General features: G+C 38.8%; 2 protein-coding genes across 9 annotated transcripts in view; one reads left to right on the top strand and one right to left on the bottom strand.

The window, feature by feature from the left end:
- LOC113418785 (uncharacterized) overlaps positions 1 to 19,687 on the top strand; it is a 68,297-nt gene extending 48,610 nt beyond the window's left edge. For 5 of the 8 annotated variants that reach the window (XM_087959914.1, XM_087959913.1, XM_087959912.1 and 2 more), the window contains 5 exons: positions 7,713 to 7,870; positions 9,273 to 9,407; positions 12,773 to 12,946; positions 14,385 to 14,456; positions 16,534 to 19,687. In XM_087959914.1, coding sequence (XP_087816040.1) covers positions 7,784 to 7,870; positions 9,273 to 9,407; positions 12,773 to 12,946; positions 14,385 to 14,456; positions 16,534 to 17,535 — 1,470 coding nt within the window. In that variant the 5' untranslated portion in view covers positions 7,713 to 7,783 and the 3' untranslated portion in view covers positions 17,536 to 19,687. Of the gene's footprint in view, positions 4,366 to 7,712; positions 7,871 to 9,272; positions 9,408 to 12,772; positions 12,947 to 14,384; positions 14,457 to 16,533 lie in introns of all 8 variants that reach the window. The other 3 variants (XM_087959910.1, XM_087959911.1, XM_087959918.1) reach the window with 3 other exon arrangements.
- A 1,107-nt stretch (positions 19,688 to 20,794) lies between these two features.
- CLPS (colipase) lies at positions 20,795 to 22,771 on the bottom strand. The gene is made up of 3 exons (XM_026678140.2): positions 22,688 to 22,771; positions 22,102 to 22,224; positions 20,795 to 21,437 (listed from the first exon to the last, which is right to left on the bottom strand). Exons 1-3 carry the CDS (start codon positions 22,769 to 22,771, stop codon positions 21,270 to 21,272), a joined length of 375 nt encoding a protein of 124 aa, XP_026533925.2. The 3' UTR covers positions 20,795 to 21,269.
- Between the last annotated feature and the right edge of the window lie 4,764 nt (positions 22,772 to 27,535).

The raw sequence follows: 27,535 nt of genomic DNA, 5'->3' as shown, positions 1-27,535 counted from the left end.
ATTTGTGTGGGCTTGAGAAGGTTGAGTACATGTGCATAGACAGCGAATATGGAGACTGGGAGGGGGAAAATAATAACTTTGTCAGAAGACGAGCTCCTGTGTTACATTTAAAAAGACCCTTAATCGGTTAATCAAATAATTCTGCATCAATGAAATCGGCAGAATTGACCTGTGGCTGGAAGAGGAATTTCTTGAAAGGGGCACAGAAAGGCAGACTCCCTTCGTTTGCAGAGGCTGCCCATAGGTATTGTTGTGAAGACTGCTTTTCAAGAAGGCTCCTGCCTCAGCTGAGGAGAAAGCAGGGTGGCTCCTCTAAGATGGTGCTCACCAGTGGCAGGTTTGAGTGGTCCTGAAAGTAAAAATGGAGAACTTCAAATGAGAGATTATTGAGAAGCTTCCTTTGGTCAGGTGTTAAAGGTTGAACAAAGCCCTTTTATTTGGCATGATCATATAGCAAAAAATAGTAAAGTCACCCTTAAATGTTTGCATCTGGATCGGGCTTCAGAGAGAAGTCCTGGGCCCCCAGTCAAGCCAGTGAGCAGTGGGCTGTAAGTGTCACTAACATGGCTTCCTAGGGAAAGCATCTATGTTGCCCATTGAAGTGCCTCTTCCCTTCCTCAATATCTAGAGGTTTCAATTATTAAACCTAGGCTTATCATCTATCTCTCTACAGCCATTACCACAAAGTCATAGGGATGCTGGTTCAGGCTGTTATCAGTTAAAGAGCCAGTTGTGCGAGGCCTGTGAAATCCAGTGGGGATTTTTCACAACACAATCAGAGGGTGGGAGGGTGCATTCTGCCAAATGTGCTCATTAAGTCTAGAATAAACACAACACGGGGCAACAAGAGCCTTAGCAACAGCGTCATTAAGAAATGATAGTGATTAAAGAGTAACTCCAATAATACCACGAAATAAACAACCCTTGTCAAAAAAAAGTGTCTCTGAGAACATGAAGAAAAATTATACCGAGGTGTTACCAAGCAGAAGATTGTTTAATAAGGAGATTGCAGTGATAATGTGACAGTGGACAATGGACAACGAATTGGAGCTGATGTGTGATTTGGGGAGCTAAAAGTATGTGCAAGCATAATTTTGATGGCAGGAGTTATTTTTATCGTGAATAAGATGTTCTGGGTTAGGAAGGGTCAAATTGCATACAGTAAGTCACAGAATTGTTTGCATGGGTTATAGAGTTGTTTTGCATGGCCTGAATCACAACAGTTCTTCGATCTAGCATAAAGCTATTTGCATCCACACTCACAGCTAGTACATAGATGCAGTTGTTCCCACAGGCAAATTTGTTTTTCTTTTAAGTTATGGAGAAAGTGAAAGACCAATGTGTCGATTGTAACATTCCTACAATCTTTTTCCCTGATACATACATGTGTGCCCATGTGCTGGTTTTTGTATGTGATGGCAGTGACACATATACAAATGGGCGTCTCTGAAAACATTTACAACTTGTCTTGTAAAAGGCTCGACTTGTTTTTCTTAAGTTGCTGGTGAGATCCTAGGGACTGCTAAAATAGAGTCTTGTCAGCAAATACCATTTGTAAATCATTAGCTATTGACAAACTACATGTGTGTGTCTGCTAATGAAATCACTGTCTCACAAGTGACAAATTGCAGGAGAATTGTATTATCGTATGTATTATTTGTTAGATTTATATCCCTCCCTGTTTCCAGGGGCTCTAGCTTGCTAATTATACAATGTACTCCCTTCTCCACTTTTTCTCCACCCAGCAACCTTGTAATAAGATAGGCTAAGTGAGAATGACTGCTCCAACCTCACCTAAGGCAGGAGTCTCCAACCTTGGCAACTTTAAGACTTGTGGACTTGTAGCTTTGCTGGCTAAGGAACTCTGGGAGTTGAGGTCCACAAGTCTTAAAGTTGCCAAGGTTGGAGACCCCTGCCTTAGGGAGCTTCCACAGCTGAAAGTGAACCCGAACCTGTATTTCCACCCCCCCTTGTTTTAAGCCAACACCTTAAGTGCTACATCACAACATTGATGCTGATCTTATCCTGTCCCCTAATTTTCTCCTTGTCTTTCACCATATTTCCTGGAAACAAACACATCCTTAGTAGAAATTGCTTTGGATTCTTGCCTTAGGACACTCTTCCCAAACCGTTGTCACTTTTTGTAAAAGCTGGAGCTCTACCAGAATTGCTGTTCACCTCCCTCTCATAAGTTAATTAGTTCATATCTTCGCTTCAATCTACTTCAGCGCGCAATAGGCATATGAACAAGGGGTTCATTTCAGGAATAGGACCTTACATCAGAGCTGATTCTTCTATATGCCAAATTTTTGCATTCTGTATTGATCCGCATCTCTAAGAGGTCTGCCAGACTGAAGCACCCCACTAGAACACATGCAAGATAAGAACCCTGCTGATCACATGATGCTGTCATTGGGACATACAATCACAAACAGTTTCGTTATAGTCTTGGTCAGTGGCATAGCTAAGGGTGTGAAAAGGCTTCAGAAACCGCAAATGCCACTGCCTTGTACTTACAGGAACAGTCTGTACTCTTATTCAAAGGATTCTTGAAAGTTAACAAACTATATTTTATTCCCTTGCATGATTTTACCATTGCATGATTAGGTAAATCTTGCTGAGTGGGAAATATACAATAAAAACAAATCCTTTATTTTTGTGGATGAAGGAAAGATGGGTGTTTAATAGAGACCTGAAGGGAGAGGATAAGGCACTAAATAGCTGGCCAGCAGTAACAACTACCTGACAATGGCCTGTTCTCAAGTACTGGCAAGAAATAACAAGCTCTGATTAGCTGATGGGTTGAAAGATCTCTGCAGACTTTCAGACATAAAAACAATCCTGTGGTTATAGCATCCTCTTGTCCAAATGATTCTGGAAATTGTCAAGATGGTCTGGATCATTCTCAGGTGTATTTTGAACTGCATCCAGAAGAATTCGGAGACAGGGAAAACCTGATCATCTGGAAGTGCTTTTTGGTACCTTAAGGAGCTGGGTTGCAATCCCAGTCAACTGGTGTCAGTAACTTGCAATCTTTTGAGTTCTGTGAGTGGTCTTATATTTTTCTTATTAGAGTTCTCAGGCTAGAGAGATAGAGTTGTCACCTTGTGTCACGATTTCCATCTGAGATCACGAAAGCTGGATATGAAGCTGGGGGAAAAACAACCTTCAAAAGAGACAAAAGCCAAGTTCCAAAGAATTGGCTTCCTTCATCTGCAGCTTTTTCTTTCTGATTCATTGGGATGCAGCCTAAAGAAACACTGCTTCCTGGGAGTAGAGGGTCTACCATTCAACTCAAGAGTTTTGCTGCCCTCTTCTGGAGTCTCCCAAATGTTCTTCGAAGACCTCAAACCACAGTAAATCTATCCCAACCTGAAAAATGAAGCATAATTATATGGGGAGTGCCATCATACCCTCGTCTGATAGGCAATGTGTCATAGTGGGACTTACTTCTGAGTAAAGAGATTTGTGTGTGCATGTGTTTAAATGCCACATTAAATTCATTTCTGAAAAAGTAAATGTGATTATATCCAGTAGCTATATTTTATTTTTTGTTATTGAAACACATAAGTTTTAAGGGTAGTCAAAATATTTTGCTGCCTGAGACAATAAAGAATATTTCATCCCTTTACCCTTGAGCTACATCTCATATACAAAATCCATGAGAATGGGAAATTTATTACTTATTTACTGGTGGCAGTTATACTTCTACAAAAACAACTTCATCAGGCTTACAAATAGTACAACAAATAAAGGAAAAATAATCTCCTCCAAAATAATAACGCTTTAGCTAAACATTTATAAGACAAACACTTGAGCAGCAGGGAGAAGAAAACAAAGCCAAAAGCTAAAGTATGACTTCAAAATATCTACACTTTGAACATTAAAATTCTTCCTCAGCGAAGTACTTATTTCATATCCCCAAAGAAAATGAGGTATGTATGGAGGAGAAAGAGTGGTTTCTAGCTGGATTTTCAGGTAGTTGCAGCACATCAATTTGAGAGAGCTGATTTTCTCTGGTTGACAGTGGTTTTCCAAAGTAACATGCAGAGAGGGCCCTTTTTTAATCTTGCTTGCTCCCCACTCCCTCTATAGGTAGAAAAATGCTACAGATGGAGCTAGCGAACTTGCCATGTGCAAAGCCTTCTTCTACTGATTAATTATTCTCCTTAACGTCTTTTTATTCCAAATAATGATGTCAAGAATTTGGGGGGGCCCAGATCTCACAGTATTTTCATGATATCAGGTGAAGGAGAGGAGAAGATTCAGAGGCCTAATCCTTCTGAAGATGATGATGATGTGCCGGAGTTGTCATGAAGGGCACAAGTGACATCACAAACCATGTGAGGTGTAGCATTGTCACAGGTGAAGGATGGGTTGGCCTGAAGTCAGGGCAGGGTTCCATCAGATTTCCTGGAAATTTAAAGCAATATGAAGTACAATGAGCTGATAACTACTAACAACATGGTATCTGCAGCTACCGGAGCTACAGCCATCTATTTGGTGTCGAAGGCTCTCCTAGCGATTCTGAGAAGCCCCCCCTTCAGCCCTGATTCAATGAACTTAGCCAGTGAGTTAAATGAAATAAGGGCTGAACCTGCTCACGGTGTATGTTCTTGCTGTTGCTCTCCTTTTCTTCTCTTCCTTCTTGCCAGGCTTCACGGAGACTGATATCCAGATGAGAAGTCTGACAATCAGAGATTGGTGGACACAGCTCTCATAAGATACCTCCATTACAGATACTAGAGAAGCCCTGGTGGAAACCCTAGGATTGAAGTCCTGTATATTTACATCCAATGTCTCATTTTCCTACCTTTATTCCTGTAATGGACTGACAGCCAATCTTTTCTCGTAGTGACAAATGCTTGACCCCTGGATATTGCCATTTAGGTGGACCAACTCATCTCAGCTCGTTGATTTTAATCTTGCCAGTTCTTACCTTCACATCAGCTCTCTGGGTTCTCCTTCCCTTGAATTCTCCAACTCCCTTGAACCCTAAGGTGTATCCCCTCTTTGGTCTAGGCACGAGGAACTGATAGGGCCAATGTCTCTTTCCATCCTTCATCTGTATTTTGCCTGGGACTGACAAAGTCTCTTTCCTTCCTGATTTCCTGGAGAAGAAGGGGAACGTTTGTCTTCCTAACAGCAGGAAATGGGTAGGGTTTCCTCCAGTCCAAAAGTCTTCTACTCAACTTCAGCCACCGGAGATTTGAGAATAGGAATGTCAATCTCATTGTGACAATAGGAAATAGGTAGAGGAGAACTTCTGTCTCTGATGTATCTTTCTCATCTCTCAGTCTGGAAGTTTCCCTCTAGTTTCAGGTAGGATGGGATGGAGTCTCCGTTTCTCAGTCTCTCAGTAGCAGTCCAACCACCTCCCTCAATCTCCAGCCAGTTATCATCATCTGGGTATGAAGAATTATTAGGTACCGGTGCCAAATTATAAGGCCAGTCTAGCAGTTTGGGCTTATGCAGGTAGTGGAAATGCGAAAGTTGATATTCCCATCTGCTGTGGATGTTCTCAACCACTTCTCATGTTTTCGCTGTTTCTGGGTCACCTTTCCAGTGTTGGCTATCATTTGCCATCCTGCTTTTAGGCTCTGTGCTTCTGAATTGACAACCTTCCCCTTCCCACTTACCTCTTCTGATTCTTCCTGGAACACTGTGGCTGTTAAGTTTACTTTACCACTGATGAGTCATCTTGATTGTTGAACTAAAATAAAATAAGGGGAAAGAAAAAGAGAACTGGGAAATGCACACAAAGCACTTGCTAACTGTATTTTATTTGGCCAAGGGTCACTGAGGAAAAGAAGCATGTGGCAGCTGTAGGGCCACGTAAGGCAGGGAAATGGGGGTACAGGACATGCTGACCACAGCAGGAATATCAAAAAGTTTAAAGCAATTGTTTGCTATCAAAGAATCATTGTCATTTTATTGTAGCCACATTTTCAAACAAACACTACATTAATTTATCAGTATCTGCTTTGTAAAGAACCATTGAGTCCAGCTGGGCTGCTGATTATGACATCCATCCAAACATTTCCTTCTTCCATAATGTTTTTTCGACTTCTCACTTTAACCAATTGTTCTGGATCCAAGTACTAACCAAGACCGACTTTGCTTGATTTTCAAGGTCAGCCAAGATTGGCTAGAAGGTATCACCTACTGAGGTGTATAAATAATGACCTGTCTAGTCAAACATTTTGTCCCAAGAACAACCCAGTATGAACCATACAAGGACACTGTATTAGAAAGAGGCACAATTGCAAGTGGGGGTATTGGGGGTGGGGCGGAAGGGAGATTTGACATCAATGACACAAATGATGCGGAGAACCTGGAAAGAATGCAAAGAACATAGAAATGATAAGGGGACTAGAGACTAAACCAGGGGTCTCTAACTTTGGCAACTTTAAGCCTGGTGGACTTCAACTCCCAGAATCCCCCAGCCAGGTGGCTGGGGGATTCTGGGAGTTAAAGTCCTCCAGGCTTAAAGTTGCCAAGGTTGGAGACCCCTGCACTAAAACTGTATGACGAACAGTTAAGAGAATGAGGTATGTCTAGTCTAACAAAGAAGGATTAGGGGTGATATGATAGTTGTCTTCTGGTACTTGGGGGCAGTCATAGGGAGGAGGGGGTCCGCTCATTTCCAAAGCACCTGAGAGCAGGACAACAAGCAATGTGGGGAAGCTAATTACAGAGAGATCCAATCTGGAGCTAAAGAGAAATTTAGCTGTAATATGCAGCTGTAATATGATACTTCTAACACTATGATCTCAGGTTCTAATACTATAAAATGTTATTATTCTTTTTTTCTCTTTTCTTTAATTGTATAGTCTTCTCCTATGAACCAATGCATTTATTTGCTTATTATATAAGTAAAAAGCTCCAAAAATTTGCAACATGTTCTTACAGAGTTTGATTATTTGAAATGCCCTTTTAAACCATTTTTGTCCCTATAATATTCCTTTTGAAATGCAAAGATTGGTAATATACCAGTGTATTAGCACTGTAGATTGGCATATATTAATAATTACGTTGGCAGAGTTTTTAATCATTCTCATCTTTCCTATTACCTATTTTTTTAACATCTTATGATGTCACTTTGTTATTTGTCTAATGATTGATGTTGATTGTTTTTATTTAACATCTTATGACTATCACTGAGTGTTGTTTGTTATGATTTGTGATGATTGTATTATGATTATGATCATGATTTATCACTTGTTGCTTGTAGGTACACTGAGAGCCTATGCTCTGGAGACGAATTTCTTATATGTCTAATCACACTTAGCCAATAAAGAATTCTTATTCTATTCTACTCTACTCTACTCTACTCTACTCTACTCTACTCTACTCTACTCTACTCTACTCTACTCTACTGAATCTGGCTTGACTTTGCTTGTCCGAAGTTCACAAAAGACAATCATAAGCTCCTGGGACACAGCAATAGTCATAAATATGAAATAGTTGCCAAGTGTTTGAATTTTGATCATGTGACCATGGGGATACTGCAATGGTTGTAAGTGTGAAAAACGGTCAAAAGTCACTTTTTCAGTGCTGTTATAACTTCAAATGGTCACTAAATGAAGTGTTGTAAGTTGAGGACTGCCTATATATGTAGGATGTTCCAGCGCAAAATGTTTTCACAGAAATTTTAAACCACCTTCGATTTCCATGGAATTGGAATTTCATTTTTGAATTATTGCTTCCAGGGCTATCTACAGATTCTTTCTATACTGTATCTGTAAAAGCAAGTGTTCCAGGAGAGCTCAAACGGCTTCTGATGTCCCTCAGTCCCAACCTAGATGATGACACCAAGAGGATGACACTTCGTAATATCGCTCAAATTGTCTACTTGACGGAATCTGAGGTGAAAGTCCTACATTACATATATAGGACCCTCTGTGGCGCAGTGGTTAGAGTGCAGTACTGCAATACTGCAAGCTACTTCTGCAGCCAGTTGCCTAGAGTTTGGCAGTTCAAATCCCACCAGGCTCAAGGTTGACTCAGCCTTCCATTCTTCCGAGGTGGGTAAAATGAGAACCCAAGTTGTTGGGGGCAATATGCTGACTCTGTAAACCGCTTAGAGAGGGCTGTAAAGCACTATAAAGCGGTATATAAGTCTAAGTGCTATTGCTATTGCTATTACAGGACGTATTGTAGAATGTGATGAGAAAAGTTGAACCTTATGCAGTTGCACAGGTCTATAATCCAATATCTTCCGCCTTAAAGTTCCATTGTTATCATCCTTCATTCCATGAGAGACCAGTTTCCAAGATTGTGTACTTTTTCTGGAAAATGAGATGAGGGATTCTGCAGAGATCAGCCTAATGTTCTACTGCGAGATATTTAAAGTGCTTTCATTGGGAAAAATGAAAGCTAGATTTTCAGCAGAACCTGAAAGGTAATAGATTACATCTGATAAAATCAGCAATTCCTATCTGTACGTCAGCCTTCTGGGAAAATCAGACTCTGGCTGGACCTGGAACACATATTGGAATTACTGTTCTGTTACTGCATTGTGCATCATTCATGAAGTCCTTGAATGTGACGGGGAGACTACCTTTGTCCTAATGTACACTTAAATGCAGGTAATGAGGATATATTTCATCCAAGGATAAGCCTGGGATCTGTTTGTACTCAGAATACAATACAGAGGTCTTTTGGAGATCAACTGATTTCCTCAGTTCTTTTTTGAACTTTGGGACATTAAATGTAAATTAAGCACTTGTCCCCTTGGTTTAGAGATCAAATCCCAAATCCCAGTGACTCTCATGGTAAGATTTTTTTTTTTTACCCTCCTTCCAGTTGCCTTGCCCAGTGATCCTTGATCCTATATGAGTCTTGCCAAAACTAAAGCTCTCTATGCTCTATGTTTTACTACAATTCCCCTCAATGCAGTACAGAGTTGATGGGGCTTGTAATTAAACACCTTTAGCGAGTGGGAGGAGACCGGCTGTCCTATACAGGTGTACCCATAGGGGATATAAAAAAAAGTCAAGGTGGCAACTGCTCCCGGAATCTACAATCCCGTCTTGAAACTGAATTGCTCTTCAAGGTCAATGTCAATAGAAATGTATTGGATCCCTCTCGACAGTTACTACTTTACTGTCTTTATTTTGGTCCATGATTTGGTAGCTTAACCATCAAATCTCACATCATGCAGGTCAGATGGTGTTATGGTGGATATGACATATTTGCCACATTTCAAGTATGGTGATTGATAAGGCTGATGTGCCTAGCCACATGATTGCTTCTTTCTTACTTCCTAGGCAAGTGGTTGCACCAATGATGACATAAAATTAGTGGCCTCTTTCCTGGATGATAGGGATAAAGAGACTAAAACTGAGACTCTGAATGCCCTCAAAGCCTTCACTGCCATCTGGAAGTTTAAAATCAAAATCCAGGTAAACATTTTTGGAAATGGTGTATGGATCCCAAATGTAACTCTAGGACTCATTTCTTGTAGTAATGATCTTATAGATTCAACTTATTTATTAAATTTATATATTATCTGTCTCATTGATAAAGGTGACTCTGGGCAGCATATAAATCATATACATATGTAACTCTTATATGTAACTGACATTAAGGATGTTAGCAGCTGCGTAACCATTCATAAGGATTCTGACTTCAGCACACTTTCTGCAGATGTGGTTTTTTTAATCCTGTATTTGCTATTGACTTATGCTTTGCTTCCTTTTGGGATGTTTTTAGGGTTTTTGTCTTTGGACAGAGCTGGTTCTTTGGCTTTGTAATGGAGATGAGTACTGCCTCCTAGAGAAACGACTAGCACATATGTGCGCGGGGAACCTTTACCTTTTACTAGGACATTAATAGAAAGAATGGGATAAAAATAATTTTAATGAATAAAATGAACACAGCTATTTAATGCTCTACTTTATATATTTTCCCTTGTGGTGAAATATGGTCTATAAACTAATTCAATATAGAAAGTGATACGGGGGGGGGGGGATGTACCATTTTCTAACAATCTACTGAGTCCATAGGTAATTGCTTGCTTTTGATTACCAAAAGAGCCCTTTTAAAATAGGATTACCTAGCTAAATATAAATATGTGAATGAGGTTAGAGTTATAGTTCCTTGCCAGAATCTTCCCAATTTTCCCAGTTGGTCTATTAGACAACATTTTGTACATAATAGTAGCAGTGGAAATGTGGGTTATTATATGCTAGTGATATATTATTGATTGTAAAATCTCATCAAATTTATGAAAGTTAAATGTATAAATGAATATTACTTCAAGACTGATATAGTGACATACAGTAGTGATATCCCTAGGTTTATACCTTAAAGTTACTTCAAGCAAACTGATGAAACTAACCAACTTAAAAATTAGAGGAGATAAAAGGTGGCCTTGATTAGTTCCACATGATATCATAACAGTCAAAGAGGTAATTTCATTTGTAATAACTCAGCAAAGGAAATTGAATACCACAATTTGATCCAACTGATAAAAAGGAGAAAATTTGCATTCAGGGAATATATGTTTTTTTAAAAAATCTATTCTACCATTTCTAATGGCTTTTTCTTTCATTCAGTAAAACCTCCACCATTAATTACATTTTTTCTCAATTATCAGATGCTTGACGTTTTTTTTAAATAAAACGAGACTGTGCAGGATGGATGATGTAAACCAATATTGCTGACAAAGTATATAATGGGGTTGGAGTCAATAATTTTGCATCCACATTTAGCAGGCAAATCGCAGAATAATGTGCACAGTCTGGAAGTTTATTGTTCATGGCAACTGGACTTCTTTTCTTTTTGGCTTGAAACATTTTGCTGCTTATCCAAGTATCTTCTTCAGAATGAAGGCTGTTAGTCTGTTATTCTGTTGGGTCTCAAATCAAAAAGAAAAGACAACCAGTTTCCATGAGTCAACTTCCAGACATCTCTGCCTGGATGACTGGGAATCATCATTAAAATATTGTGCACAGTGAGCATGGTCTTTACCCATCTTCAAAGTCCCAGTTTTATAAACCTCACTAAAGAAACTTGGAAAAGCACCTTTTAAAACCATAATTTTGGATTTTGAAATGTACTGGAGCAGAAACATCAAAATAGGTGTAAGAAGATAACCAGGAGTTTTTCCTGTTTTCAAAGCAAAATCTATTATTCTTTGGCAAGATGGAAGTGCAGCCCAATAATAACCTGATTGGTCTTACATAATCTTAGGAAGTGTTATGTTATATAAAAATAGATTACTTTGTTCCTTGGTTGTTTTTAATTCAGTTTTATGTAATCAAGAGTAACATTTTTTAAAAGTTGATTTATTGACTCATAAACTCCATCTCTCTATTTCCTGGGCATTCTCAGTAGTTTATATAATAAAGATTACATAGTTACAACTATTTCAGATGAAAGGTTAGTCATTACCTTTACTTTTCGTTTGTTCACAATACTTTTACTTTATATTATTCAGTGATTTTGTTTCAAAACAGAGCGAATTGTGTTCCTATGTAGCAAAAATAAATGCTATGTGTAATTGGGATTTTGAATTATCTGCATATATGCTCAAAAATATATTTTCCTGTTTCAACATGCCAAATTATATTTTTATAGAGCATTATAAATAAACATGACCACACATACACTCTCACACACACCTTAAAGGAATTCCAAACAGCCAAAAAATTTACAGCCCATTTATAATAAAAAAAACTTAAAAACTTGTGAATACTTTAATAAAGTTATAAGTATTTAAATATAATCTGGAAAAAAAAAAGAGATCCGCAAGGAAATGCAATAAACAATCAATTAAAAAAAACCTTCTGGATTGCTTATTTCTTGTTCTCCTACAAATATAGAGCAATTGTGAATCAGAACTACTATATACCGGTAATTATTCAACTTTAAATTTCCACTTATGTAGACTAAATCAACCCATTTGATGGATAAAATACTGTTCTTTTGAGGAAGGACATGCTTTTCATGTATAACAAGGGAAGTTCAAAAGTAATGTTTCAAAGTGTTACCTCACAGAGTAGTGGAAGCTTGGAACCAACTTCCAGCTGAGGTAATGGGTCAATCATTTGTAACTAAGTTTAAGCATGCTTGGGATAAACACAGGTTCATCACCTGACAAAAAATTTAAAAAATAAAAAATTCAAGGGGCAGACTTGAAGGACCACTAGGACTTTTTCTGCCACTAGTTTTCTATGCTTTTCTGTCTCTAAGAATGAGCTACTCAATTTAGTAAGTATCTGTCTACTCTTAGTGGTATATTTAAGATATTTGGCTTTCACATAACTAATAGAGAAGCCATATTAGGCTGAAACTAAAAAGGGAAAGAAAAAAATAAATATATGCGCACATGTTCACTAACATTTCCAAAAAGTAAAATAAAGATGAAACCAATTATTTTGGGCAGGCTGACACAAATTTTTAAAAGCTAAACCAAAATCTCCTTCCACTGAATTTACAGTTAAATTTTCAGTGAAAAGACATTCTTCCAGCTGCCAGTAGAAGGCACTATGATCAAGGGATATATGTGTGTGTGTGTGTGTGTGTGTGTGTGTGTGTGTGTGTGTGTTTGTTTGTTTGTTTTACATTCACATATTTTAAATAAAAGCCATTGTGCTGGCAGGGAATTTTGGAAGTGAAAGTCCAGACATCTTAAAGTTGCTCAAGTTGAGAAGCACTGCAGTTAACTTTAGAGATGTATCCTTAAAAAGTCCAAAGTCAACTATTGACATTGTGTCTCAATTCTCAAAGCTTGTCGATTCTTCTTACGTATCTTTCTTTGCAGGAATATGTCCCCCAAATCATTGAGATTGTGACAAGCAACTGGGACAACGATCTGCAACTTGCTGGTTTGAAGCTGCTGAATACGTTGCACATACCAGATCACACACACACATCATTGAGAACGCAGCTTACAAACTTTATGGACATTCTGCTCACAGCAAACACTTCGACCAAGGTACACAACACACAGGCACTTTCTTCTCTTGCAATAAGCCCAGGAGTTTGAGACTAGCTAAACTTGGAGCAGAACAAAAATACAGCTTAATGTCTTTAAAGAGATCTAATAATATTCAGCATCTTTCCTCTAAATGCATCATTAATTGCAGTCATTCAGCTTCTGACTTAATCTAGTTCTCTGACTCAGTTCTGAACCTAGTTTCTGAACCACCTTCCTGCCCTATAAACTACCTTCTGTGGATCATTAAGCATATTCGGTCCACACTAAATAACATTTTCCCCTGATCTTTTAAAAATTATTGGTATTATTTGTTTACCTTGGGATATCCTATTCTTTGCTGTTGGCTTGCTCCTATTCATTGATGTTGCCCTTTTAACTGAATGAAAATGATCAATCACATCCTGAATATCAGAAATAGAACAAAAAAGGGGCCCCCAGAGTAAAATGTTGATCAATCTTTATTCAGGCTTTTCCAGAGCACACTATTCTGTGCCCCAACTGCTGTTAGCTACTCATGAGCACTAGTTATACTCAGCCATCATTGGAGTATGCTTTTGTAGGTGTAGGTGTATATATATGTGCGTGTGTGTGTGTTTTTCAACATCTGCAAAAATAAGAATCCTGAAGCCTGCTAAAATCTCTCTGTGTTGGGTAAGTGGTGTCAGTTTGGTTACATCAACATCCTCAACACTAGAAATGCAGAGAATAATTATTAGAATTCATGCTACTTCTCACTTCACTTATCAAACCAGCTTTGCATAACTGCTGCCAAGTCTAGAAGCATTACATGGAATCCTCAACCGGTCTGATTCATGACTACCTTTTGCAACTGGTAATTTGTCATAGATGCTCTGGAGGCCTGCCTTAATCGGCATCTATTGATAGAAGTGCTCTTCTCCTCATGCCTTTCCTATAGACAGGCAGGAGACGAAAAGTAAAATCTGAAAGGGGAAAAAGCTGTTTTTCAGCAGAATAGATTTCTCCTTCTGCTGTGTTTGATATTTTTTTTTAAACCTGAGTGGTCTTGGACTATAAATAAACTTCCGACTTTAATTTCCCCTTCCTCCACATGCAAATGAATAGAGGATATCAGTCAATTTGCTGGCATAGGGAAGAGTTGATGCACTGAGCATTGCAAATTGGCTTTTCAGGAACTCAGAGCTCCTGGATGCTGGGCTATTTTCCTTCAAGCTATCACTGAAAAGATATGAAGTCTGTACTCTTTACTGTTATTTTGACTTATAATAGTTGGATGACTCTCGATTGATGCAATAAAGCCCTTATGGGGAAATGACCAGGAACAGCAACAACAACGACAAAAATTGCCAGCAGTGCTTCTTTATTTGCTAGAGAGCTTTAGTTATAAAAGGAAGGTAGAATGCTCTTGTTTCTACACGGCACTTTCTAAAATGGATCTTATCACCTGTTTGATCAGGTACAAGTTCTCAAATTTCTTCATACACTCATTGAGAAAGAAGACTTGCTATATGACATCATGAATTGCCAGGTAAGAAGTTTGTGTTGGGGTGGGAGGCAGCAGTAGGACATAGCAGGAATTGCCGGGATCACCAGAGAGGTTTGGGGGTTGGGTTTCACTTCTTCATAATCTTTTATTTATTTAGAATATGGCGTTGTTACATTAGCCAGGTGACTACAATATTAATGCAGAGTACTAGTTTGGCTGCCTGTTTACTAGCTCTGTTAGATACACGCTTGCATGCTTTCCAAGATGCATCACAGCAGGGCAAACTAGCTTCACACTAGAGACCAAGACCGGTGGCTCTTCCAGCAGGGTCATCCAAGATCCCCTTCCTCCATCGGAGCCACCTCGTAAGCAGGCGTTGCAACTGGAAAGGGTCAGAACCAGAAGGAATCTGACTGACTGCATTATCTCCCACTGAAGTGGAATCTATTTATGTACTCACATAGAACATGCTTTCAAACTGCAAGGGGGGCAGAAGTTGAGGCAAGTAATGGGAGTTTATCCCACATGCAGTGCTAGGACTTGAACTGCTGGAGCAGAGACCATCTCCAGCATCATTGAGCCACAGCATCTCTAGCTTCTTCTTAGAATCTGTCTACATAGCAGCAACTTATGAAAGCTTGACTTCCTAAGTTTTATTTTATTTATTTATTTTATTTATTTATTTGATTTGCCAATTGTTTACAAGATAATAAGTATAAGTGTATACATAGTTGTGAATACATGAAATGGGTACATATAAGAAAAATAAAAGAAGAATAAGAGAAACAATAGGACAGGGACGGTAGGCACGTTGGTTCTAGAAATCTTATGGCTGAAATCAGCCAGAAAGCCTTCTAATCTGTGGCAAGTCAAAATAGTTGCCAAATAAAAGTCAGATCAAAAGCAGAAGAAATAAGAATGTCCATTTGTCACACCATATAGTTAAACTCTGCTAAACTCTGCTAATCCATTTTTCTTCCTGAGCCTGGTTAATGGTGTCCTTGTGAGTGTGGTAATTCCTAGGAATAATTCTAGAACCAAGCTTGCATAATTCATACTTTCAACTTTTCTATATTTTGGGGTGTATGATGGATTGGGCATCAGGTTCAAGGCTTGTATCAGTTGCTGTAGCCCAGTTTTATTGCATTTGGTCAGTCACGAAGAGCATTGGTTAAAATCACAGGCAGCTGACACAGAGACTACAGTTAATAAGACTGAGATTTCAGTGAGCAGATTCAAATGCTACTGTAAAGCTATTGTATGTTTTTAGAGACCTACATATTGCTTAAGGAGAACTTCCAGATCCTGAAGAATCTGTCTCAGCTATTCCTAAAATCTGAATCTGACTGTCGACATCCTCTGGGTTCTAATGTAGGAAGATAGGCACAATCGAGCACTTAGCTGTCATATTCTTGGCAGTGGGCTTGATCTAGCCTTGTCCCTGTTACTCATCATGAATATGCAAGCCCCTTCTAGCCCTGATCCAGAAATAGCTCTTCTTCCTCAATTTTATCTGAGAGAATGTAGATGAATACAGAGATAACCTTGACAAGAGCAATGAAGGGTTGTTAGGAGAACCATTAAGAGGAAGTAACTGACAACTCAGTCCTGGGAAAGGAAAAAGCATGGGGGGAAAATTCAAAACAATGCTATGTTGATTATGTTTGGTATATGATGGGCAGAAGAAAGCTCTGGCAGGCTTTCAAGCTAATGTTATTATACCCTACAACAGTACAGTTGTATTCTTGTAATCCTTGTCATGTAGTATCCTGGTCTGGCCTACATCAAAGGATGGACAGGTATGCATTGTGACACTTAACAGTAGAGAAGCTGTCCATCCACTTCTCCTGGATAACAGGCTGAGCTAGCGTGCAGAACGTGATTACAGTCTTCTTCCATTTAATGAAATTCAGGGCACCTTTAATTATGAATTTAAACAAATTGATATCTTATTTTCCTTCCCTTTTTGTGACAACGTGCAGTGTCCAGCTTGAGAATGGGGTAGCCAGGGTTAGTGTTACCTTTCAGCCCTTGAGCTGATGAGGGGAGAGGAAAGAATGAGGAGGAAGGCTCTGAACTGAAGTATTGTGAATGAAGTTTTTTCATCTTTTCCTCCAAGGTACCCGCTGACTTCCTGAACCTCTTCCAGACATCTCACCCTGGGAATCTGCTTTGCAAGATGTTAGCATTTGTGGAACGACTTAGCGAAGGGCGCCAGTCTCCGCAGTACCAGTCAATGCAGTGGGACTATAACAAAAACTCCCTCCATGAAATCATCTTTGGTGACAATTCCCGCCTTTCTGAGCGCTTGCTGGCTCTCATTGTCCATCCTGAAGAAGACGTGCAGACTCAGGCTTGCAAATTGATCCTCAGCCTGAAGATAAACAAGGAAGAAAGCAGGATCTTTAGTGGGCATCATCTAGGGTCTGAATTCAGTGGTTACCCTCTTGAATCCACTAGACAAAGCCAGATTGCCAATGCCTCCCTTATTAGCCAGTCTTTAATCCCAACCACTGAGTCTTCCTCTGATGCTCCTCACAGGAACAGTGGTGGCAGCTTTCACCCTCTCCCGAGCACCAATGAGATTAGTGGTGGCAGCTTTCACCCTCTCCCGAGCACCAATGAGATTAGTGGTGGCAGCTTTCACCCTCTCCCGAGCACCAATGAGATTAGTGGTGGCAGCTTTCACCCTCTCCCGGGCACCAATGAGATTAGTGGTGGCAGCTTTCACCCTCTCCCGAGCACCAATGAGATTAGTGGTGGCAGCTTTCACCCTCTCCTGGGCACCAATGAGACTAGTGATGGCAGCATTCACCCTTTCCCGGACACCAATGAGACTAGTGATGGCAGCTTTCACCCTCTCCTGGGCACCAATGAGACTAGTGATGGTAGCGTTCACCCTCTCCTGGGCACCAATGAGACTAGTGATGGCAGCTTTCACCCTCTCCCAGGTACTGATGAGACTGGCCATAGCTTTTATCCCCTTGAGAGAGCCGATCATAGCTTCCAGCCCCTTCCGTATATCAGTATGGTGGGTAGTGAGCGTGTCCTGGAGGAACCCATGGATAGTTTTCACACTCCCCCAGTTGCTAGGTCAGATGAAAATGACAACAGCACTTGAAGGGGGCAGTTGTACAGATGAAAAAAGAGACTAATAAAGTGGGTTGGCAAATAAAGGAAAATGCCTTTCTGTCTCTCTACAAAAAAAAAAAAAAAGTGCAAAAGAGACCAATATTCCTGCCTCTCCCAAATCAGCCCTTTTCTGAAGAGTTTAAAAAATCAGTCCCTTTTCTGTCACTGAGGTGGTGAATACTGACAGGTGTAAGCAACCTAAACCACTCATAAATAATCTCAAACAGAAGCGTTATTTTTAGTCACCTATGTTACAAGAAATTCACTAGGCTGACTGCATTTCCTTGAGAACAGGCAGACCAGGCATTAGGGATTCTGGGGCAGGGCAGGCCTGTGCTGCTTTCTGCAATGCAAAGACTCTGAACTTGTACCCTTCTTAACACTTCCCTCCAGTCTAGCTGGAGATTCCACTACAAATAATAACCATATCCTCTCTTTCTTTTATTGGAGCATTGTAAACAACCTTTCAGTGATTTCAGTCCAAAGTTGCATTCATATATTACACCTTGCTAAAATTTGGTTGGCTTAGCATATCATAGCAAAGTTGATTGAGCAAATGTCCTTTCCCTTTCAAACTGTTTAAAATTGCTTAAAAGTTAAACTATTGTCATCCTTTTGGAACACACACATAACACACATAACACACACACACACACACACACACACAATGTTATCCAACTTACACAAACCTTTCTTTCAATTAAAATACGAGTACATTTCCCAGGTCTTCTCTCATATGTATTTTCACAGCCTAATCTAGAAATTCAGTTGCTGCTGAACATGTTTGCGAAGCCACAAGTTTTCACCAGGGATGCAAGGAGTCAGGCAGTACTTGTGCCTGAGTCAATCAAAGAGATAAAACTCCACAAGTCACATTCCCAAAGATAATTGGTTCCAGCTGTAAATATTCTCAGGAATTCAGACAAAACAAATAACAGTGATGACCTTCCCTCTGAGTGGACTTTGACAACCAGGGTTCCTTTATTCTCTAGCCAGGGGCAGTTGAAGCTGATTTTCCCTGATGTATGCTTTTAGACTTCCAAAGCTTCAGCCTTCCTTGGATGTCCTTCCCTACAAACAGCCACTCCTTCATCCTTTTTTTCCCCCACTACTCCCATGGATGTCTAGAGGAGAGATAATGTGGACATATGATGAAGCTGGCATATCATATAATCATGCACATGCTGTAACTTACATACTTGTATGTGATGATGTTATGTGTACAGTATGATGATGCCATTCTGCCCGTATCATCATTTGGGATTATTATGATTTGCTGTAGATGTCATCAGTGCTACCAAAACTGGGAGGCCTTGCTTCTACTCCAGCTCAGAATTCTCCAGAACAGAATAAGGCATAGTAGGGCTTGTACCTCTTCTTTCTCTACTGATGCTACTGTTTGGTTTCTGAGTTAAGGAATTTGTAGGTTTGCTTGTCTTCTGACTTGGAGCTGATCTTTGTGTCCTTCTGAATAACTTGCTTCTGTTTCACAAATCCCCAGATGACTCACCCAATAGAAGAGCCGTGTAACTTTAGATTGTAGAGAGCTTCCTATTCAACCATGATTTAGGGAAAGCACGTCAATTTTAAGATGCTACATGCTGGTGATACATCGATGTATCATACTGGATGCTTCAATTCATTTTTTGGAAGTCAACTCCACAATTGCTGCACAGTCTCTTGACAGTCTCTTTCTCTTCCCTCTGACTGGGCTGCCTCTTAAGTTGCTTGCTTAACTTTTGCTCAGTGCATAATGTAAATTCAGATGCTGTGATTGGGAAAATATGATTTAGACCTCTGCTTTATGTGTTAACCAAGTCATTGTAGCTTATTTGACAACTATGATTTAACGTGGTATTTCAACCTACCTACTGTTTATGTATATATTACTCTTATAACTCTTTTTAATTAAGTTACTTCTAAGCATCACTTACTGTTCTCTTTAATGATTAATTGGGATGATGTAAAAGCCAAAATTAAGCAGTCCAAAATGACCCCTAGGGTGGTGTTTCATTCAGGCTTTTATGTCATCACAATTAAACATTACCCAGAACGGCAGGTAATTTAAAATGAAATTGTTGCCAGAAATAGTACAATGTGTTAGAGACGTGTGTGACAAATCATTAAAAATGGCAAAGCATTCGATTGTATATTTTTATTAACTCTCATCCAGAAGTCATTTCCAAAAGACAGAACTTCTCAGAATGGCAGCTTTCAGAGTAGGACATATTGCAGTAGGTAGATAGGGAGAGAGGCAGGCAGGCAGATAGACACATAGGGTTATCAAAAGTCAGGCCCTGTCAATAATGCATTAATATACATTTTATTAACTGTCCAAATGGCTGCCAATTTCTTCTAAACTAAACAGTTCCTTACTTGCTTGATGCACGATCTTTGAATATTCCTAAGTCTAGTAACATTTTCCCTGTGGAAAAAAACTGGCTGGAAGACAAATTAGAGTAGTAGCAAAGCAGGCTTAGTCAAAGGGACAATTTGGGGTAAACAGTTGCTGATATTATTATTTTCTTTTTTTCATTATGTATTTTTAAAAGAATATAGGAAAGAGATAATACCAATATAAATAGTAAAATACCGGTAGGAAGGACAGCAAATAATGGTTTGTGATAAATGTAACATCATTTAATTTAGCCCTGCATGTTTGACATGGCTTGGAGAACTTGTCTGGTCTTGGAAGCTAAAAATGGTTGCTACTCTTGTAGATCACATTAAGACTGCCAATTAGACTGGGTAGTTGGAAAAAAAATAGCCCAAAGAAGGCAATAGGAACCCTATCCATGTTTCTATAAAGAAACTTATGTCGAGCTGTCTATGAAAAATGACCAGGAGGTCAGCATGGTTGGAAGAAATTTTACTGATACTTTTGAACTGTGCCTTGGACCTGGACATTCCAGTCATGATGTTACTTATGTGTTTTTCACCTAATCACTTGTTATCCCTCATTCTAGCTCATCTTACATTGCTATTGTGCAAATCAAATTGATTTGCTGTTGCGCAAATCAAATTTCCTTACAGAGAAAGTCAGTTATTAGAACTCACTATATTGCTAGACCACCAGAATAGAGTGGAAAGCACTGCCTTAATAATAATAATTAAAAAAAATCCTTTCCTGATTAACATACATTTTCTTCCTCTGCACATTGGTTGCTGTTGTTGTCTGTTTTCTGCTCAGTTCTTGATCTGTAATTTCATGAGAGTTGGGAAACCACCTCTGTCTCCTCACTCCGGTTTTGTGAAAAATGAGCCATTCTAAAAATGTAGTACTGAGGGGGAAGATATTCCTCATTAAAAGAGAATGAACATGCCTAGCGCTAATAGGTTTCTACATACATTTTGAAGAAGTACTGGTATCTTCACACCTGTTGATGCAAATACTTTGTCAGGATATTGTTTCAGCTTCCCAGTCTAGGCCATAGCCATGGCATTTTTGCCTAATAATTTGTCTTCCAATCACTGGCTGCTCCATCCTGCATTTGGTTCCAAGAGTTAGTAAGGTGAGCCAGATATTATTGCTTGCTGATACAATACCAAAAATGTATGGCAAGGCCTAATTTTGAGTAGAGTGGATGAAAAAAAAATGTTTAAGCCTAACTGAAATCTAGATCAATAAAGGACATGATTATTGCAGCAGTATGTAAAAGCATAGGAATTTGTTTTGCAACAAAAGTAATAATACATATGGCTACTTGAGGATCCAAGGTAAATCTATTCACCATACTTCTTTCTTTCTTTTTTGTCACTGTTGATGACAAAATTTGATGGGTCCTTGCAAATGCCAAAGTCAGAGTTGACAATACTTCCTACAATGGTCCGATCAGCATCACAGATTAAGCCACTCTCACAAGGGCACTTGTAGTAAACGCCATATAAACTCTGCAGGAAACAGAAAGATACAGATCATTATCCCTAGGCTTATAGGAATATATATATACATACACACACACACACACACACACACACACATATATATATGGAAAATGTCCAAGACTAGGGAGAAATACAGAAGCCTGATGATGGCAGATGAGATTCTGCTGAAACGTTGCTACAACTTTAAAAGAACTACAATGACGTGGGAAAATACCCAACCAAGCCGAACACCATACATACATACATATATATACATACATACATACATACATACATATATATATGTGTGTGTGTGTGTGTGTGTGTGTGACTTTTTCCATCATTCATAACAATCTCTCCTTAGTCTTGGACATTTTCCCCAAGATGCAGAAAACAGAGATATTAGCCTGGGATATAGACCAACATTAAGCTATGAATTCCCTGACATATGTTTCTCCATACAAATGTTTTCACTTTTAAATTATTCATTTTCCTACAATAATAGTGCCAATGGCTTAATATATAATTTTATTTCATAATGTTTGTTTTGCGCAAGGCATATCATGGTTACTTTAAAGTTGTCTTCTGTGCTACTAGCTGAACACTTAATTGCTGTCATGCTGAATAGAATATGTCTCTCTGATTCTCTCATGATGGGCATATAATTTTTTTTTAAAAAAATGACACTCACTTTTAGGGAACATTCTTGGTTTTCAGCTGCCTTGTTTGCACAGCGAGCCAAACTTAATCCTTTGGGTCGGTGACAGCAGAGGCTTTTGCACTGTAAGCTATTAAGACACAACTCCCCATTGTTCTAGAGGAAAACAAATGTGAAACCAGAAGGTAAATGTGTGAAACAAAATGTTAATTCAGCAATTTGCCCATTCTTTTCATTTTTCTATGCCTATTCTTTTATGAAAAGCCTTTTCTCTTTAGATTCATCACTACATTCTCCATAAAAATATGTTAGCGCACTGCGTAATAACCAGGTTATGTTGGCCTGCACCAGCTGTATAATCATTTTGCAGGAATTTTGATGGAATGTCATGTGTTGACATTGATCTATGATTATGTTCTGATTTACATAGTACCCTAGATTGATTGCATGTGTGATTAGTTGCAGCATATTATTCAATTATCAATTGAATAATAATGCCGCAGGTTTTTTAAATAGAAGAATAGGACCAGAGCAAATTATTCTTAGCCTTATACATGTCCAAACCTAAAAGAAAATAATTCTGGAAGGATTAAAATGAGGATATCTCACATTCACTTACTAAGTTAATAAACAGTCCTCTTGGATGACTAGGAGACTCTGCCAAGGCAAGTGTCAGCAGTAACAAAATCCAAAGTCTGTCCATTGATTCTTGGCAGCCAATGAGTTAATCAAAGGTTCTCGGGATGACAGTCCAGACCTATCTGGAAGTTGCAGTTAATAAACCCTTTGTCAAAGTCACATGAATCCTTCCCTCCAATGAATATTCCTTCAGTGAATGAATACAGGTGATGCAGCATAAAGAGATTGGTCTGTAATTTTCAGCCTAGTTGAAAATTACAGACCAATCTCTTTATGCTGCATCACCTGTAAAGTCATGGAATCAATTATTAACCAATCCATTATCCTCCACTTAGAGACAAACAACCTACTCTCTAATAAACAATTTGGTTTCAGAAAAAAACTATCCTGTAATCTGCAACTCTTACACTGCAAAAACATATGGACTACACAACTCGGCCAGGGCAAAGCAATAGACGCAATCTACATAGACTTCTGTAAAGCCTTTGATTCAGTGGTACACGACAAACTACTCCTAAAAATAAAATCCTATGGTATCTCTGGACACCTGCATAACTGGATAGAAGTATTCCTATCAAACAGACAACAAATGGTCAAAATTGGGAGTGTCCTATCAAATTCTGTACCTGTCAATAGTGGTGTCCCCCAAGGCAGTGTTCTAGGACCAACTCTCTTCATACTCTACATAAATGACCTCTGTGACCATATTAACAGCAACTGCGTTCTCTTCGCTGATTATGTAAAGCTATTCAACACAGTGGTGGAATTCAAATTTTTTTACTACCGGTTCTGTGGCCGTGGCTTATTTGGTGGGTGTAGCTTAGTGGTTATGTGACTGAGTGGGTGTGCTTGGTGGTCATGTGACTGGGTGGGCATGGCTTGGTGGTCATGTGACTGGGTGGGCGTGGCCAACTCAATGTCACTCACATCAAGGGGTGCCTCACCTGGCCCGTCCCCTCCCAGCCATTCCTTGTCACCCAGCCTCAACTTATCTATAGTTCTGTAAAAATGTTGTTCACCTTTTTTGACTTTATTATTTGCATACTATAGATGTACTTTCATGGGCCACTGAAAGGAGGAAATGGCTCCTTTCTTTCTTTCTTTCTTTCTTTCTTTCTTTCTTTCTTTCTTTCTTTCTTTCTTTCTTTCTTTCTTTCTTTCTTTCTTTCTTTCTTTCTTTCTTTCTTTCTTTCTTTCTTTCTTTCTTTCTTTCTTTCTTTCTTTCTTTCTTCTTTCTTTCTCTCACATACATACACACACACACACACACACACAGCACTTAACAGACAAGTATTTTAGAAGCAGCTCCTTTAAATTTCTCCAAGGCTTGAGTGGATTCTTTTACATTGCAAAAGTGCTCCAAGGCTCGATTCACCCCCACCCCCTCTGTCAGACCGCACTCTTTCTCACTCCAGGCACTTTACTCACACGGGGAAAAGTGATACTTGCAGCGTCCATGCCTTTCTTCCTTTTCCCCAGGGAGAAAGAGGATGTGGAGAACGGAAAGCTAGAAGAGCGATCGCATGTGAGCGACCGGGTGACCGGGTTGGGGGTGTGGCCAGCCAGGGATTGCCACTGGTTCGGCGACCCATGCCAAATAACCGCTACCGGTTTGCCCGAATAGGTGTGAACCAGTCAAATAGCACCTCTGATTCAACACCACAGACAATACTGCTACCCTTCAAAAAGACCTCGACTATGTATCAGAATGGTCAAACAAATGGCAACTTCAAATCTCAACAAATAAATGCTCTGTCCTACATATTGGCAAAAAAAAAATCAGAAAATAAAATACAAAATAGTCAAGACCTTGTTGATGATCCAAACTCTGTCAAGGACCTTGGAGTACTCACCTCTAATTATCTTAGTGCTAGAGCCCACTGTAACTACATAGCCAAAAAGGCATTAAGAGTTGTTAACCTAATCCTACGTAGCTTTTTCTCTGGTAATATCACACTACTAACTAGAGCATACAAAACATTTGCTAGACCAAAACTTGAATACAGCTCATCAGTCTGGAACCCACATTATGTATCTGATATTAACACAGTTGAGAAAGTCCAGAAATATTTCACAGGAAGAGTTCTTCACTCCTCTACTCATTGCAGAATACCTTATGCCACTAGACTCGAAATTTTAGACCTAGAAAACCTAGAACTATGCCGCCTTTGGTCTGATCTGAGTATAGTATATAAAATTATACATTGCAATGTCCTACCTGTCAATGAATACTTCAGCTTCAACCATAACAATACAAGAGCACACAATAGATACAAACTCAAGATAAACCACACCAAACTTGATTGCAGGAAATACGACTTCAGCAACAGAGTGGTCAATGTCTGGAATACTCTACTTGACTCTGTGGCTTCTTCCCCAAACCCCAAAAACTTTAACCTTAGACTGTCTACTATTGACCTCACCCCTTTCCTAAGAGGTCTGTAGGGGGCGTGCATAAGTGCACCAACGTGCCTACCGTCCCTGTCCTATTGTTTCTTTTTATTTTTCTTATATGTACCCATTTCATGTATTCATAACTATGTTTATACTTATACATATTATCTTATAATCACTTGACAAACAAACAAACAAACAAACAAATAAATAAATAAATAAATGTATCTCATGGAAACATGTGGTAGTGATAGCAAACTTGATTTGGAAAGAAACACGAGATTAAACAGTAAAGTAACAAGCAAAATATTAGAGCTGTAATCCACCATCCTTGGGATAGTAAGTTAAGAGTATGTCCTTTTTTATTTTGAAACCTGCAGAGATCAGGACTCTCAATATCAGCAAGACAATCATCACACCGATAGGTTCATGCAATCTGGAAGCCCTTCTAGTGATCTGTTGGATTTAGGTCAGAATATTCTAAGAGCTCGCCCAGGATTCAAAGTTTAGTGTTAGATGTTAAACTAACAACTTGATATGTTCAACAAACCATGATGTAGGTGATATGTAATTCGTGTCTGTCCTGAATTTTCCATCTCTGCCCAGCATGTCAGTTTTCTGTGAAACTTAGTTGCTCAATCCTTTGTTAGGATTTGCCTGAATGTGTTTGTGAACTCAGGCACTGGAGTGGAAAATCATGGTTTCTGGCTTAGTGTAATGTTATAGCTTTTGCATAGTTGATTTAGTGTGATGTGTGGTCTAGGTCAGTTCATTAATAATGTTTTGATCCTTTCATCAATAGCTTTGATGAACTGATGGAACTTATTTTGATGAAGCAAAATTAATAAGAGCAAATATAAACCTCGTTCCTTAGCTTTCTAGCTGGCTTATTTAAAAAAGGAACAGAGAATCATAGAATTCCCCCCCCCCCCATCATTTATGTTAGAATACTTTCGTATAGCATAAGTTTCCCCAGTCTAGAGCCATCTGGACCAATTGAACACCTGTATAGATTGGTATCCTAGCCATGCTGGCTGAGAGTGATAAGAATTTTTCCAGTCTAATATTAGGGATTGTGTCAGACAAAGCTGATACAGAAAGTTCAACAGTGTTTCATGGAAAAATCCTGCTATAACAACATGTGTGAAAGACATCTTATTTCTCACAGTTGTATGCCAGGTTGCCTGAAACAAGAAGCTACCTGGAACCAACAACAGATGTGCCTACTGGAACTTTCTCAGAATCCAAATGTTTGTTATGCAATCCTGGACTAATCAGTCAGTAAGATACATGTTGATAATGCCTAACAAAATTATTATTCTCAGTCTAGATATGTAACATTGCCTACTCTAACCTGAGTAAGTAACATTTACTGACTAAGTAGCATTTACAGAGAAAAACCAAATACTCTGGTAAGGTCTATGCTGATTTTAGTTTAAAAATGCACATGAGATTTCTCTGCAAGGATTTGAAAACATATGGACAGACTTATCTGATTCCTGCATATTCATTTAAATATTTTTCACATAATTAATTATGAATTATGAATATATAAACCAGGTTATATCATAAATAGGCACACATTTCTTTTCAAGAAGATTCATTACACTGCAATAGCCTAAAGAATTCTTTACTGACAACAAATAAGAATTATTTATTACCATTTGAGACCACGAGGAAGTCATGCCAACTCATCAGCTTAGCTAGAATTTATGGCAGAAGATTTTTCCAAGAGTGTCTGAATATTCCTCATGCTTTAATCTACATGTAATGCTTATGTCACATTTTCCATTTTTTTAGCCAATTGTTACATTACATTTGCTGAATATCCACCATAAGGTTGCTGTCCCTTTATGTCTTCAATCAGCCAAGCAAGTTCCGTACATTCCCTTTCAGTGGGCTTCCAGTAATGATGGAGTGGAAGACTTGGCTTCTCAGAAATTCTCAAAAATGACTAGATGTCCTGCAGCAACAAGAGGCCATCTTAGAAAATACCATCTTAGAAAATATAATACATACTAATACTAATATATGTATGTATCAGCATTATATTTTTTAATTTTGTGTATTTTTTTAGCTTTTAAAATTATTGACTGTGTTTATTCCTCCCTTCTTATGCTGGTCTATGACCATAATAATATTTAATTGATTTGTCACCTTAATTGTATTTTGGGAGCATAGTTCATCACATTTGCAAGGGATATGATTAAGATAGAATAATGCAGAGTTAATATATTATAGAAATGGTAACTTTGTGAATGTTCATACATCACACTAACCATGATTTACACGCCTACCATTTGTTGAATAAGACACTATTTGCAAGGTTGCATAATATTCTACGTCATAAAATTTAATGGACTGACTGTACTGTTTGGAAATGTTTATGTCAAAACTATACAGATCACATAATAGCTTGCTGAGATTTATGAAT

The sequence above is a fragment of the Notechis scutatus genome, chromosome 3 (genome assembly GCF_049901735.1).
Source record: "Notechis scutatus isolate UNSWTSFEM ecotype Mainland chromosome 3, rNotScu1.2, whole genome shotgun sequence".
NCBI lineage: Eukaryota > Metazoa > Chordata > Lepidosauria > Squamata > Elapidae > Notechis > Notechis scutatus.
This window is presented reverse-complemented; position numbering and strand designations above follow the sequence as displayed.